Source organism: Leptonotus elevatus, chromosome 21 (assembly GCF_054856555.1).
Source record: "Leptonotus elevatus isolate MCC_2025b chromosome 21, RoL_Lele_1.0, whole genome shotgun sequence".
Lineage (NCBI taxonomy): Eukaryota > Metazoa > Chordata > Actinopteri > Syngnathiformes > Syngnathidae > Leptonotus > Leptonotus elevatus.
In genome coordinates, this window is record NC_141259.1 from 3,838,832 (window position 1) to 3,854,533 (window position 15,702).

At 41.9% G+C, this 15,702-nt stretch overlaps 1 protein-coding gene across 2 annotated transcripts in view; it reads right to left on the reverse strand.

Annotated features, from left to right (window-relative positions):
- The window catches only part of zfhx4 (zinc finger homeobox 4), a 93,857-nt gene that overhangs the window by 65,313 nt on the left and 12,842 nt on the right, over positions 1-15,702 (reverse strand). For both annotated transcript variants that reach the window (XM_086065734.1, XM_086065733.1), the window contains exons 2-4: positions 2,463-4,992; positions 2,100-2,312; positions 1,374-1,665 (exon numbers count right to left, since the gene is read on the reverse strand). In XM_086065734.1, the coding sequence (XP_085921860.1) occupies positions 1,374-1,665; positions 2,100-2,312; positions 2,463-4,946 (2,989 nt within the window). In that variant the 5' untranslated portion in view covers positions 4,947-4,992. The remainder of the gene's footprint in view (positions 1-1,373; positions 1,666-2,099; positions 2,313-2,462; positions 4,993-15,702) is intronic.

Consider the following 15,702-nt stretch of genomic DNA (forward strand, 5'->3'; position numbering starts at 1 on the left):
CTGGGCTGTGACCTCAACACTGGCGCAGGGAGTGTGTGTAACACTGCAGGGTCATTGTTAAATCTCCCTCACTCCTACGGGAATCCACTTCCTGCTGCGTGCCAGTGTGTGAGTGCGTATGTGTGTTCTCTCTGGAGTGTGGAAAGGTGGGGTAGTGTGTACGGTGGCGAGGATTAAGCTGATTTAAGAAAATTACAAATGAAAGATTAAGAATAATTCTCGTGTGGCGTCTCATAATCATCTTTTTAATCAGTGTGGGGTCAGAGCAAGGAGATATTGACAAAGAGACAATATGAGAGAAGAGATAAGGGAAGGAAAAAGAGCTGGAGCCAAGGGGGGACAGTAAAAAAAAAAAAGAGAAAAAGAATGGGAGTGGTAAAAGATGGGTTAAAAAGAATTTAGATAAAAATGGAAAGGAACAAAAATAGATACAGAGATGATAACAGAGACATTAAAAAGAGATAACCAATACTTCCGATTTAAGCATAGGCATGATAGAGATTGAGTTGCTTTACTGGTTGTGAGTGTGTCCACCATAAGTGGCAGGGCACATAAACTAACACACGTCAACATGACTGGACTTCATTAAGCGACAACTACAAAGTGCACAAATTGACTGCCAACCATTTACACTCACTAACAGATTCTGAAAACAGATTGGCACCAAAAACAACGTAAGGTTTTTAAATGATGATTATGGTACACGTTAAAAGTCCCATACACACTGACGAACACATCAGTATTTATCATCACAGTAACAGTGTAGGATGGTAATTGTAGATAATCATTCAAGTGTTAGTAAAAAAAAAAAAAGAAAAGAAAAGAAAAAATGCATTCTTCTCTAAAGTATATATAATTTCATGCTCTAAAATTTTTGATTTTTAGAGATTTTTTAATGGCCTTTTTGTTCTTTTTTTAATATTATGGTAGAGCTACAAATGTGCCTTTTTGTGTTAATATATTTATTTATTTATATAAAATATATTTTATTATCACTACAATATACATTGTGACTGAGCAAGAGTATGTGATACGACTTGTTTGAACCAAGTAATGACTTGACTCGAATTGAAATTTGCAATTTTCTTTCTTTCTTTTCCACACTAACTTGGTCGTCTCACAACCCATAGGTTGTGGGTTTGATCCCATGCCATTGTAACTACGTCAAAGTATCCTAGAGCAAGGCACTGAACCCCCAGTTGCTCCTGATGCTGCATCATCAAAAGGTGAATGAGGAGTCGAATGTAAAGCGCTTTGAGGGCCTTGCAAGGTGGAAAAGCGCTATATAAATGAAGTGCCATTTAACCAATCACAGATTATGTATAAAACAAAGTTAAACCCCAGTGTTTTATTTGGATTTACACGTCACTTACCAAGACCGGATCCAAGAGCACTTGCTGTCGCAGCATCGAGCTGGAAGGGATTGATCATCATCTGGGTATCTGGGCCACCGCCGCCGGGGTTCTCCAGTTTGACACCCGCCAGGCCGATGTTTTGAGCCAGATAATACTGGTAAAGCTCAGCCTCAGCTGGTGCCAGCCCTAAATGAAGGCTGTGCTGGATCTGTTTCATGTTCTGCTGCAGCAGCATCATGTTGTGCATGTGTTTCTCACTCGTCATATGAATTCGCAGGTTTCGGGCCACATTGGTCTCATAGTCACAAACCTGTAGGAAGAAAGCATTAAATTCTTTATATTTGATTGCATCTATTTAATGAACATGCAACCATGAATGACTACACCATGAGAATTGAAGATGATTTATACCAGGGGTGCTCAATATGTCGACCAATCAATCGCAAAGGTAGTATTGGTAGATCGCATAACATTGCATGACATTTAAAAAAAAAGATGTCAGCTCACTGTACTGCACTGCGCTGCGCTCCCGAACTCTTGGGGCAAAAAAAGTTTCCCTTAACACTGAGGTAATGGGAGACTGTATGTAAAATATTTTTTTTATTTATTCAAGATCACATGAGTTTTGTGGAGGAAAAAATCTAATAGTGACACAGGTGAAAAAAGGCCTCATTGTGTTGCAAATGTGTATGTTGTTACCACTGTACTTCAATACTGCTCTAATCTTTTCGTTTTTTCAGTTACCTCACATCGCCATGTCGGCTTTTGTTTGGGCTTCGATGGCGAGGGTGCCCCACAGCCGCCACCAAGGCCCGCACTAGCTACTGGGTTGGCATGGTTGTGGTTGAATTGCGCCTCACTTCCACCATTCTGGAGTGTTTGGACATTGTTCAGATGCTTGTCCGACTGCATATGGATGCTAAGGTTGCCTTTGGTGGTAGTTGAGTAGTTGCATACCTAAAATGGAAGATTTGTTATTATATACAATATTGGGTATAAAAACTAAAAGTGACGCAATCCACACACTTTGCAGTTTATAAGGATTCACCCCTGTAATCATGTCCTTGTCAGATACACAAAAAAACAATTATGTAAAATTAGACAGACCTCACAGCGGAAAGGCTTGTATCCACAGGTATAGCTTTCCCCTCTGGCTAAACGAGGGTGAGGCTGTCCTGTACGGCAGTAAACACACGATCCTCCGGACTCTGGATGTTTCTCCTTCATATGAGCATCCAGTGTCTGCTGGTACTTGTAGTGCCAGTTACACTTGGGACACTTGAGCGTCTTGCAGGAGTTCCGCGAATGCATCATAGTCATGTGGCCCCCAAGAGAACGTGAGGATCCCAAGACTGTGTCACACTTTGGGCACTCCACACCACTTCCTGGTGACCCTTCACCTGGACCTGGGGTACCAGGTGTGCCTGGGGTCCCAGGGGTACTGGGATTTCCAGTGTGTGGATGAGGAGGTCCGGGACTTTCATCATCCCTCCGCATCAATATCAAGTCAAGGGGATGGGAAGATGGCGATGACCCGTCCCGCCCCATGAAAACTTCACTGGTGGAGTCATTACTGCTCTCCCGCTCTCTGGCAGCAACCAGGGCAACAGACAGACGAGTCTTTTCCATCTCCAGCTTCTCACATATAGGCAGGGAGGAAGAGGAGGTGGATGCAGGACCTTTGCTGTCACTGTTAAACATTAGCACACTGTTAGAAAGAGGGGAAATACTTTGGTTTAAGAGAGGGAAATCTTTGCTACTGGTGCTGTTGGCCCTCTGGTCTTTGATAACTACACTCATTGCCTGCTCCGCTTCGTCCTCTGCCTCAATTTCTTCTGTGCCACCATTGGAGTAACTGTCCTCATCCTGCTCCGGACTTTGTTCTCCCACTGCACCGGGCTCCCGCTTGATGGGCGGGTAGTGGCTCAGGTCCGGCCCATTGGGTTGCAAAGTGCATGTGTCCCTAATGTGGCCCTTACTTTCAAGATCAGAGTTCCGGCCATCCAAGTTGCCACCAATGGCAGCAGCAGCAGAACTTCCACTGGAGGTTCTATGGGCACCAGCCCCACCCCCGAGGTTTGGGTTGGTCTCAGCCTTTGGCATGGTTTGGGATCTGGGATTTTGGTCATTGGAGGAGCTGCTGGCGCTGCCTTTCAGGAAAGCAAAGCCTGCCTGAAGAGACTCGGCATTCTCCCCACTACTGTGGAACGCGTTCCACAAGCCGCGGAGCCTAGTGTCTGGTCCTAGGAAGTTGGCAGGTGTGGGAAAGTGGGATAGCACAGATACAGGGGTTTTTTTTGGTTCCAGAAAGCTTATAAGAGGTTCTTTGTCCTTGCCGATGCCCTGTATTATAGCAGAAACACGCTTGTTGCTCAGCAGCTTCTGCTCCTGCTCATTCAGAGTCATACGATGGTCATGGACAGCATGTGTCACAAATGACCGGCTATAGCCAAACGAGAGCTTGCACAGGAAACACATAAGCACTGGCTTTCGCCGCCCGTCAGCCACACAGCCCTCAAATTTGGATAAGTCCACATTGTTGGGGACATCTTTGGACACACAAGAATTTTTGGCTGCACCATCCCCCGTCAAATAGTCTTTGTCATTCTTGTAGCGGAGGTCATAAACACGAAAACTGTGCAACACAGGACTAACGCCAGCCCGCCCTCCAGTTGAGGTATTTGATATGGAGGGTGGGTCGACCACCAACGATTTACTTTCCAAGGATGATGCGATGTGGAAGGAGTTAATGATCTGGGGATAGAAGGACATGGGTGCAGCAGGCTGCTCCAACCGCTCCCCCCCTTGGCCCAGACCACTTTGGCCAGTGGTAGCCTGGGCATTGGGGAAGGTCTGGGAGGATAGCAGGCCCCTGAAATGGAGAGCCCCAGTGAGCCCTTCCTGGTTGCAACGCTGCTCTTTGGAGTCCTCCACGATGAAAGCGGAGCCATCCGGCTGGTAGATGATCTCACCGCACAGGTTCTCCACATCGCTCTCCTCTTCCATCTCACTGTTTATTCCCCCTCCATCAGCCCCACACTCCGCACGCTCGCCATCGTCTTCACTCTCCTCCCCTACCATACCTTCGATCTCATCAACATCTTCATGACCTTTGGTGGTAGGCAGTCGGCCGTTGGGGCAGTGGTGCTCCATGTATTTTTGTAAACTGGAGAAGGAGCCGGAACATTCGTTGCAGGGGATCTCCTTTGCCTGTGCCACAGGAGATGTGGCAGGGGCAGAACAGTCTGAACCCAAAGCTGCTCCTCCTCCTACTCCTGGTAAAGTCCCAGTAACACTCCCTTTGTTACCGGTTGTAAAGCTTTCTCTTCGACTCTGTTCTGTAATAGAGTCAATGGTTGCACTGACAGAGGTGAGGTTAGCTGTGGACCTCAGTGGACTGACAGTGGGCTCTCCAAGGCCATTCTCCATCTCTCTGGCTACAGGTGACATTTGGTTGTTATTGGCATTGTTGCTGTTGGCGACACCAGTCTCCATGGCCACAACGGAGTTGTCCTCAGCAGCACTGAGCCTCTGGCCACCATGTTCCTGCTGCCGTGACGAGACCATAGGGGGAGAGTCACAAGTTGCCATGGCGTCCACTACGTAGGGATCTCATCGCATCCAGCTTAGCAGGGACCTGAGTTGGAGAAAAGAGAGGAAAACATAATGATAATTGATAAATAATCAGAAAATGTTATAGAACATTTAAGGCTTGCACCCAGACTGGAGACCAGAACTGGATTAGATTGAAAGGAGCCTTCAGTGACTTGCTACCTCAGTCACAGCATGTTCTTAACAGTCAAGGGTTGTTAATTAGACAGCACATATTTAGCCCATTAAGTCCCTTGAGGCATAAATTTGAGCCTACGTGGACAAGGGAAGAAAATTAGAAATACTGATAGTTCCTAACATTAAAGTATCTTGTTTGATCATGATGATAATATTTCTAAAATGTGTTTTCATCATTGAAGCAGAAAGGCACAAAGGGCAAAACAAGAAAGAATGAGAGATACCACAAAAACGATGTTTGAAAGGATGTGATTCACAACCAGGATGCCATGGCTCACTCATGTGCCATGAGACAAGAGCAGGGGTGAAACGATAAATCATGCAGTTCCACTAAGTCTGAAAATTATTTTAATTAAAGAGTTTATTTACTACAAATACATAATTGTCTATCTATCTATACCAGCAGCGTATAGTGACAGGCAGGAAAACTAAATTAGATGCTATTAGAAAAGTACATTTAACTTGTGTTTTTAACCCGTTGCCATTTGTACAAAATAATAAGTCATGCTTGCTGCTAATATGTCAGCTTTCTGTTCAATGAAATAAAACCAGATTTCACTCCAAGTCAATTTGTGTTACCGCAGATTAAAATAACACACCCAGTTGACCTATTTAATTTTGTAATCGCAATGACATAAAAAACAAATAAGAATAGACAAAAAGACATGACTGCTAACCTAACGAAAATCGCTTGTCTTGATCAGTCAAAAGCTACAAATGAGAAACAGTGCGTTGTTTTACTTGATACAGTCCCACTCCTCTCAGGTAGCTTGCGTGTAAATGAGCTGACTTTAAAAGAAATCTTTAAAGAGCTATGTTGACCTTCACCCCCATCCACCTGCTGCTTAAATCTGACTGGCTTTTGCTACTCTCTCCCATGCCGCACAACAAAGCTACAAAGCAATTAGAGGATTAATCCGTACCAATCCAAGGCCAAACAAAGCCAGTGGGAGGGACAGTGAAAGCGTGAGGAATGAAATCAAACGCGTGTGTATGTTTGTGGGGGAGCGTGTGTGTATGTGCACGCGCTATAATCAGGTCTAATCTGACATATCCAAGAGATGATTCCATGGGGACTAGTGATAGATTAAAAGAAAGAAATTATGTTTTCGTTCTCTGTGTCTCACTCAGGTTCTGTCGTTTTATACAGTAAGATTAAAGGGGGCAAGAGGAAATGAATAAATTGAGTATGAATTATTTTAGCTTTTTTGAGCCATGGTGAAAGTTCAAGCCTATTGAATATATAAAATGTATTCATTAAACTTCAAATTGTGTTTTGGATTTACGAGAAACAACACTTCTCGCACTGACCCTCATAGGCCTGCAAATCAAAAACAACAAAAGAAAGAAAGAAAAACAAGCTCACACACGTCTACCTATGAAGGCACCCTTGTAATTGTGGAAAAATTAGTAACAACAAGCTTTACCTTCTAAACAAGCCACAAGTTAAAACACATCATAAATATGTGTTCTGTCACTGGAATGCATGACGTTATCACACGATGTAACAATCCGTTTTTTTCAACGGTTCTGTTCCTCGAGAGGACACTGGTTTCGACTGCCTGTATTTGACTATGAAAGTGAGCAATAATAATAATAATGCAGTCAGAAATTGCTGTAATGAAAAATAATTTTTTTGAAATGTCTCCTCTCTTCACAAGCTTGACAGCAAAACATACACATCGGTATTTACCACTTTGTCATTTCAACCACTTAAGCTGTAGCCCAGACATAAAATGCATGTTTCACTTCAATGTGGGCTTAAAGTATGTTTTATGGATAAGCCAATGCATTTTTGATCATTTGGCAGCCTCCATTGCTAATAGCTGCTTATAGGCATGCTCCCAAAGCAACAATTATAAAACATCTGCATGTCTTGTATTGTATTTACGGAAGCGTGGAACTGCCAATGTGCAATAAAACATTTTGACTGGTGAGTATGTTTGAACGTATTCACGAGTACGTTGGAAGACTTGGAACATATTTAAATATGCTCGAACGTACTCGCAAATAAGTTCAAAAATGTTTACTATACATTGACAGTTCTGAATGTATTAGTTGTCTATAGCTAGTTAAACATGCAGTATACTGCACACACGCACACACACCCACACACGCACCCCCCCCCACACCCCCCACACACACACATACATACTGTACGTACACATTGCTAAATAGCAAAAGAACCAATCAACCTCTGCTTTTTTTTAATTAAGCATGTCCCCATGCTCTCACATGCACACACATGCGGTACAGACTCTGATAATTAAAGTGGCAGATCGGATCCAGTGAGAGGCAAATAATAGGCCAGGAATTTCGGCCTTGGACACTGCGTATTTTAATAGGAGAGAGGGGCTCAGAGACTTCTGGCCCTATTGTTTTTCCTCTCTCCCACTCATCGCTCAAGCCCTTTCCATCCATCTACCTTTCAGTACCTTACTAAGACATAGACAGTCAGTCTAACGCAGGAAGATTTTCTTTTTAATTACCAGTACAGTATTCCCCAGTTTGTCCAGCTTTTCTCTTCTTTCACTTTTGTTCTTTAATCATAAGAGAAGTCAACATTTTTGACAGTGCTTCTATATTGGTGATCAAATATTATTCAAAAACAAACGTAGCAAACGTGTTTCATAAAGTTTGCAAGTAGTCTGTGTTTGTTTTTAGGCCTGTCATAAATCACATGAACCAAAAAAACAAGACAAAAGACTCAAGTGGAATTTCAGACTTGAGAAACTGAGCTCCTGTTGATGTCACAGTCTCCTCCGGCTTTTGTTCTCCTGTCGCACTATCATGCATAAATTGCAGTCTTAGCCTGCTACCTGCAAAACCTGTAATTATGGTGACGCCACACTGTCACCTCTACATATGTGGGAATCCGTTTTAACTCCCAATTGTCCATTTGCAACTGTATCCTAATGTTGAGAAGTCAAAAGAGTGGCCATTTACACAATCTTTGAGGTTTCCCAGAAGGTCATCCTTTCTCACCATGTGGCCCCTCAGGCCAGCACCAAATCCTCTATCAAAATGTCAGCAAGCGTTAGCCAAAGACAAAGGCCGAGGTTGCTGTGAAAGCCTGTGCATCCATCTCCCACTGACATTGGCATGAATAGGCCAACTCTGGTCTAATTAGGCCTGTTTATTTGCTGCCATGCATAAGCACAAGCGACAAAATACAAAAGTGGATAGAGGAGGAGGAGAATGATCTTCCTTTGGCTAAATGGACACATATGCATTCGATCACAGAACAAAGTCTCGTTCTTATGTATCAAAGAGAAAACAGGAGCAAATTAGAAATGGGAATGACATTGTTGTGACCAAATTGTTGCCTGAAGGCAGAAGACCAGTTACTAGACCTAACCTAGTTAGATGCATCACAAATCTTTTACTAGCCAAGCATCTCATTCTTTTCTGTTTTTATTGCAAACACAGGCCTTCTTCATATTAAAAAAAGATCCCTATCAATATTATGAAACAATACCACATATGTACAGATATTGACTAAAGAAACAGTGAGGTCATAGTAAAAAGGTTTTCATTTCTGTTCCGAAAGGTACAGTCTGGGGCTAATAATACTGTATCATATCTGTACAGCTCAGATTGTCCACTTCAAAATATTGTCCCGAGATGCTGAGAAAACCATACAGCATTGAACTTTCTTTCTTTCTTTCTTTCTTTGTTCTTTCACTAATTCCATATTATTAGTTACAAGACACACAAACAAAATAAAAACAATCGCGGTGAACAAGAGTATGACTTTTTGTTTACTCACCGACCAATATCTTTTGTTTTTTTAGGGCCCATACTGATTATTAGCAGTTAAGGAGGCGGATATCATTCACAGTAAAAAGGAAAATATTTATGGCAAAGTTTTGTTTTATACAAGCACCAACACTTTGTTACCTAAAATGCCTTTAAACATGTTTATTTGCTTTTTTAGCTTTTCAAATTTACAACATGTTAACAGTTTTAGTGTCTATCTTGGGCAATAGATGTCTTTGTTCTCCAATTCTAAGGTAAAAGTGCAGCAGCATGTCTGAAAATTTAATGATCACCTCCACAAATAAATATAGTTCTTTATAATTTCCGATAAATAAAGTTTCCAAAATTTCAGTATAACTCAAATGTCAATATTAGTTGTCTTAGATTTGTTTAAAGTTTAAACAAAAACAAAAAGTGCAGGGCTCAGCAGAATCTCTTCGAACATAAAAATAAATAAATAAATAAAAAAGAATTAATATGATCTCTTATCGGCCGGAAGATCTGAAAAAAGGCCAATGCCGATATTCTGTTAAAATGCCAAATACTGGCACTGATAATCAGCCAGGTCAATAATCAGTCTATCCCTAGTAGGGCTGAGTATTGTTATCCATTTCATCATACAACAAATACCACGTTACAGGGGTCTTGATACGATGTGTATCGCAATACACATGTATTTCGGTACATGGCCTTCAAGCGATACAAATCCCGCTATTTTACATAACTTAACATACATTTTTATGAACAAAGACTTATGTATACCCATATGACATTTTTATTATGCTGGATGGCAAAAATGTGTTCTTCTAATGTTACCAGCACTTCTGGTTTACCGGCAACACCGTACCTGGCCAAAACGCCTGACGCCTCCGTATCGATAAATGTATTGCATAGACAACGATATATTCCCGTATCGCTTTTTTGAGCACACCCCTAATCCCCAGTAAGGAGCCCAAGTTTACTGGAGTGAAGAGAGAAGTCAGGTAGAAATCAGAAGACTGAAGTAAAACAATACTGTCAATCAAAGGTTACAAATAAATATGCTCAACCAATCAGCAACCATGTCAAAAATACCGCTCTGCAGGTTTGAGTTTGAACCCTCGCTATCTGCTTCCGCCACTGGAAAAGTGTCAATAGTCAAGTCCACGCAGGGGAAAATTTTAAGTATTTTTGAGAATTATGTAGGGGAAAAAAGAAGATGAGGGGCTCCTTATTTTCACGCTGGAGCAGGAACAGGTATGCAGCACCTATCACTCAGCTTGATGACAGCTAAATTGGCCTGACTGCATGCTCAGGTAACATTACACTAAACTGCCCTCAGCTCCACACCTGATAAGTCATTGTTAGTGAAAGACAATACCAGGCTGATGTCGGAAAAAAAAAACAAGCCCCTCTGCCCCAAAAAGTCAGATTCAAAATTAAACTTGCTGACTACCGGCTGTGTGGATACGTTAAGAGATAGGATGGGTCAGAAAAGCTGCTGGGGTCAGATTTCACAAGCTCATTTGTAGGCCTAAAGTTAACCAAGATGGTGGGAAAATACCTCCTTGGTCCACCAGTTGTTGCTTAAGACTGATAAAACAAAACAAAACTATTGTGATTCAATCCGAGCCTTATCAAAGGTAATACTTGAACAGATACAAGACAACTTTGACGAGAGTTCATTTTGTATCCAAATGGGCTTAAACAGTCCAGTCTAAATATGTGTAAAAACTCAGCAATATTTCCAAATGAACCCAAGCTGAAACATTAAAATAAATAGTCAGACACTGCTGGGTCACAGTCTGCAATTACGGCCCTTGCTAAAGATTTTTTTTTCAGCATCAAAGGAGAAGCCAATCTACATAGCTAATGCTTCCAATTTTTCCTCTTTCCGTCCTCCAACTCAAAACAGCAGAGGCTGAGGGTAAAAGGGAGGTGGAATGAAGCGGGTGGGGGGGTGTTGGGGGTGGAAGCGGGGATTTTTCTTTTGCTGGCAATCTGGAAACACTCTCCAGTTAATTAAGGTTGATTGGAAATGAACCGCACAAACAAAGGGCAGCCTATGCCCTGAATATTATGACTTGCGCACATGCATGCACGCGTGCATGAGGGTGGGGGCTTTAGCCACCTCGGGAGCAGAAAAGAAGCTCCCCTCTTTGGACCCTCACCCTGATAACCCCCCCCCCCCCTCCCCAATAGACACACACACTCGTACTGCCCACCCACCCCAGATTAAGGGAATGCACAGCCAAAAGAATGTGTGACGACCTCCACTGCCACAGAGAGAGAGAGAGAGAGAGAGAGAGAGAGAGAGAGAGAGAGAGAGAGAGAGAGAGAGAGAGAGAGAGAGAGAGAGAGAGAGAGAGAGAGAGAAACTTCCACCCCAATGCCACAAAAGGCAAGAAGGTAATTAAGTTTGAAAGAATAGAGGCACTACCACAAACAATGCAGCAGTGTCCATGGGGAGGGATTGGAGAGTGTGTGTATGTGTTTGGATGAGGGGGCAGAAAATCCATTAACATTCAGCGGCCGGGTGAGCGAGAGGAAAGAGGGCAAAGGGGAAGTAAGGATGGCATTCTCTCTCTCTTTTTGCTCTCCCTGGCTTTTCTCCAATCGCAGCAAGACTCGTCTGTGCATCCTTTTTTTTTATGTATTTCTCTTCTTAAGGCTCACATCTGCTTTGGAACCCCCTCCTTCCATCCTAAATCCTGCGCCCCCTCCCTAGTGCACAGCTTCAGCCCTGCGGTGATCCTGCTTTTGCCCTTTTGCTGTTCGTTGGAGTAACCCTGTTAGTGTTATGTCGTATACACTTGTATGTGAACAGTGCCCCCACTAGGGCAGGTATGCTGTTATAATCAGTTTTTTAAGGGGGGGTGACCAGATTTTAAAAACTAAGAACCAGGACATTACAATTTCACTGAAAAATAAATTCTCAAGAGGAACTACAAAGTTATAACATATTTAATCACTAGTCAATCTGGTGACCGGTGGTTGAAATATTAGGTTAGCTAATGCTAAATGCTATCTTGGCTGACATTTCAACAGCACTAAACAATTAATGCACTCAACATTATTCAACCTTTTTTGCTCAGTATTTAGGAAGCTGATTGCATTGTTTGCCTCGGAGTCCCACATTTTGGGCACGTTAGACAATATGCTCTGAAGTCTGTGCACTAAACAGAGAGTGTGTATGTTCAGTGAGGAAAAGTGTGGTCCGCTCCTATTAATTTCCAAACGCACCAGTGTGTTTTGTTGACAACTCGGTTCAGTAGTAATCAACTTGCTAGCCCCCACAGCTAGCTAACTACAACGTAAACCAGCCTAACAACCACCACCTTAAGGAACGCCCCAAACCTAGCGCCACAAAACCAAAAACCTCCAAAAAAAGTTAATAATTTACCAACTTGAGAATTATCCATGGTACACGAATGTTAGTGGGGAATGACGTTTGTAATATATCCCCTGTCAGACCACAACACTTGCATCTTGCTAGTACCGTTTCCATCTCCTACTGCCCCAAGCTCTGGCGCACTGTCCTAAATCGGAGCGCACTGGCACACTGTTTTTGTGTTCTCTGAATTTCCGAACCTTTATTGAAATGTTTGTAAGTTTGTAAGTAACTCTAACATTTGGCTGTTAGGACTACATTTCCCAGGATTCTTAGTCAAAGAAGCAGAAAGTAGTAGAGTAAGCCATTCGATGTGAATGAGAATGAGAACACAAACGTGAATGTGAGAATAAATAGGAAGGTATTTAACAGTTATATTCCTTTTTAATTGGTTTATCGTATAAGTTACCATGACAACTGTGATTGACACATTCGTACACATGGCCCAAACAATTGGCTTGCTGACTGGACTAATAAAAAGTGAGACACTGGGACAGGACCTGCGTAAAATGCGACGAAATAACATAGCTACCGAAATCTATGGAACTCGAGACACAAGGCTCAAACGGGACTGTCCGGATTTGTGACACTAATTGAGCTGTTATTATGCAAACAAGGACCCAAAATGGCACTATTTTAGTTAGGCCCTAAAAAGAAAACCCACCTGAGAGTGCTAAGCGCTAAAAAGATTAGCGCCTGGAAAGAAAAGAAAAAAAAATACAGAAACAAAACACATGCCCACATTACTTTCATCTTTTCGCCACTTCTCCACCACAGCGGTTTAACTCAATTAGCAAAGAATGTAATTTGATTTGCCGACTCAACATGAAACTTCGCAACACGCCTGCACTCTCACACGGTACGAGCCAGCTATCCGTCTGCTCCCACGTGCTTGCAGCTAAGAAAGAAGTATTCATTGCTCATGCATGTGTGTAGGCCTGAGTGTGTGAGTGCCTATGCATGAACAGCGGAAAGATCATGAGACACCTTAGTGTCAGGCAAAAGACTGCTGATGCCAATGTGAGTTTCTTAATGAGGGAGATCCAGAACAAAAACAAAAGCCGAACTGCTTCCGAGCATGTTAGCACATCTTCTGTCCATTTCTGGTCCTAGCTGACAACTAATTGTGACTTGGTGGCGCGTTGTCTATGGTAATCTGCCTAGCTTTGTCTCTGTATCTCACCAGAGACGTGGATTAGCGCTAAAACGATGACTGCTTAATCCTTGATTTGCCCGTACTAAATAAATATTAATCTAGCATGCTCATCATGCTCTTGTAAGGTACAACATACACAATATGAAAGAGCTTAGCTGTTACATAAATCATGGCCTTATCTTTTGGATGAAGCTAAAGCATGGGGCAACACACACACATACACACTCCATACTGGGATTATTTGCCAAGTGAAATTATTAATCCTGCTAAATACAGCGCCCTGAAAAAATCTCTAAAAATGTTTTCTCTCGGAGTGTGCGGATGCACACAATTACGTGCCAGCGCGAGGGGGAGCAAAAAACAACACATATCACTCATTTGTGTTGATTCAGACCCCTCTCACACTCTCACTCAGCCTCTCAGCAGGTTTGTTTAGCGAAAAAACTGCTGGGAATATTAAAAAAAAAGAAAACTACCTTTGCTCCTTCTCACTCACAAATACACGCGCATACCCGCACACACACTTAAGTTGACAAGGCCATGGCAGCGCAGCGCAGAAGAGGTTAAGCAAACAGTGTCCACGTCAGTCAAGGATAGCACACACTCACAGACAGACACAGAGCGCAGTCTCTGACGCAGGCATTTCACATCCACCTGGCAAATATAAAAGGCCGGTTATACTGTATCAACTAGCCAGAGCCCCAAATTCTTTGCTTGTTTTGTGCTATCACAACTGGCCCACTTGTGAAGCAACTCGTATTTCTGACTCATTGATTTGTGAAGAAAAAAAAGATAAAAAGCATTTTTTTGGAAAGAATGGAAAAATTCTGGGAAGATAAAAGAGGTAAAAGTGTAGATACGTGAGTCCAAATGTTTTTGGACAATGGCTTTTTACACTCTTAAAAAGGATTTGAATTTTTTTTTATATATATATATATATATATATATATATATATATATTTACCATTTAGGAAATTACAGACATTTTGTGCAGATTTCAGGAGCCTTTTTAGATTTTTTCCTGCAAGGTCTACTTTGGCTTCCCTTCTCTTGAATGTTACCAGTGGTTTACAGGATTTTGTAAATCCTATATTTATTTGACAATGACAGGTTTCGTTGATTTCAATAGTGGTTCAATGATTTTATTTTGTACTGAAGAATCATACCATAGCAAATTAAGTTCATGTGATTGAATTGTGTAAATGCTTTTCAAATGCTGAAAATGTAGCTACTATTTTCCATCCAGTTTAGGGTGACCATATTTTCATTTCTATAAAAGAGGACTTTCGGGCCGGCCTTGAAATACTTAAATAAAACTCGAAGTTTATTTAAAGATGCCATACATCATAATTATTTTACTGTATGCCTCTTCTGCATGGGTCGGGGGGGGGGGGGGGGGTCATAACTCTTTTGAAGTCTTACTTGACAAATTAATGAATAATGATAGAATGTTCTAATGCTCATATGTTATTTTGCTCCACGATCAACCTTTTTTTTTCGTCTTTTCTTTTTTTTATGGGGCGAGCCGGGATTGATCAAACTCCCTCCTGTTTGGCAGTGCAGAGCGTTACCAGTGAGCTTAAGTTTGGGCCGCATATAGCTAAACCTTATTTGAACACTTAAGAAGTACGGCACGTACAACGCTGACCTAGTTTTTCTTTCAAAAGAGTAAAATACTTTTTTCATGTACGTATAGCAGTAATAACACACACGCACAAAATCCACCTTTCATTTTTTTCCCCTACACCCCTCACAATCTACGTGGTAGCAGTCCGCGGTCTAACAGTTGCGGTAACACGGTGCACTCCGTCTTACATTTGCTGTGCCATGACTTAATTTTTTTATTTTAAACAAACGCATGGGCAGGATGTAAAAGTGTTTGGGTAAAAGAGGATGTTTGGTCAACCTAATCCAGTGGTAAATCTCTTAAATTAAAGTAGGCATTCATGTAGTCATTATTTTAGTATGTTAAATCCAATACACAATTAAATACCCAAAACTCTGTCATTGTCATACTTCTAGAGCTAACTGTCATACATAGCGATCAATCCTACTTTTATTTCTCAGGTTATCATGAATGTTGGTTCAACAACACCTCCGCCTTCTTCAGGTCTCGCTATTTTCTTCATAAAAATAATCATAGGGAATGGTACCTTGACAGACGCCAAAAGCTAAGCGCATCTCACTTAGCCGTCAGAAGAATAAAGAAAAGAAAACTAAAACAACAAGCATGAATACAGTATGTTGCTGGATACTAGTGCAGACAACAAAAC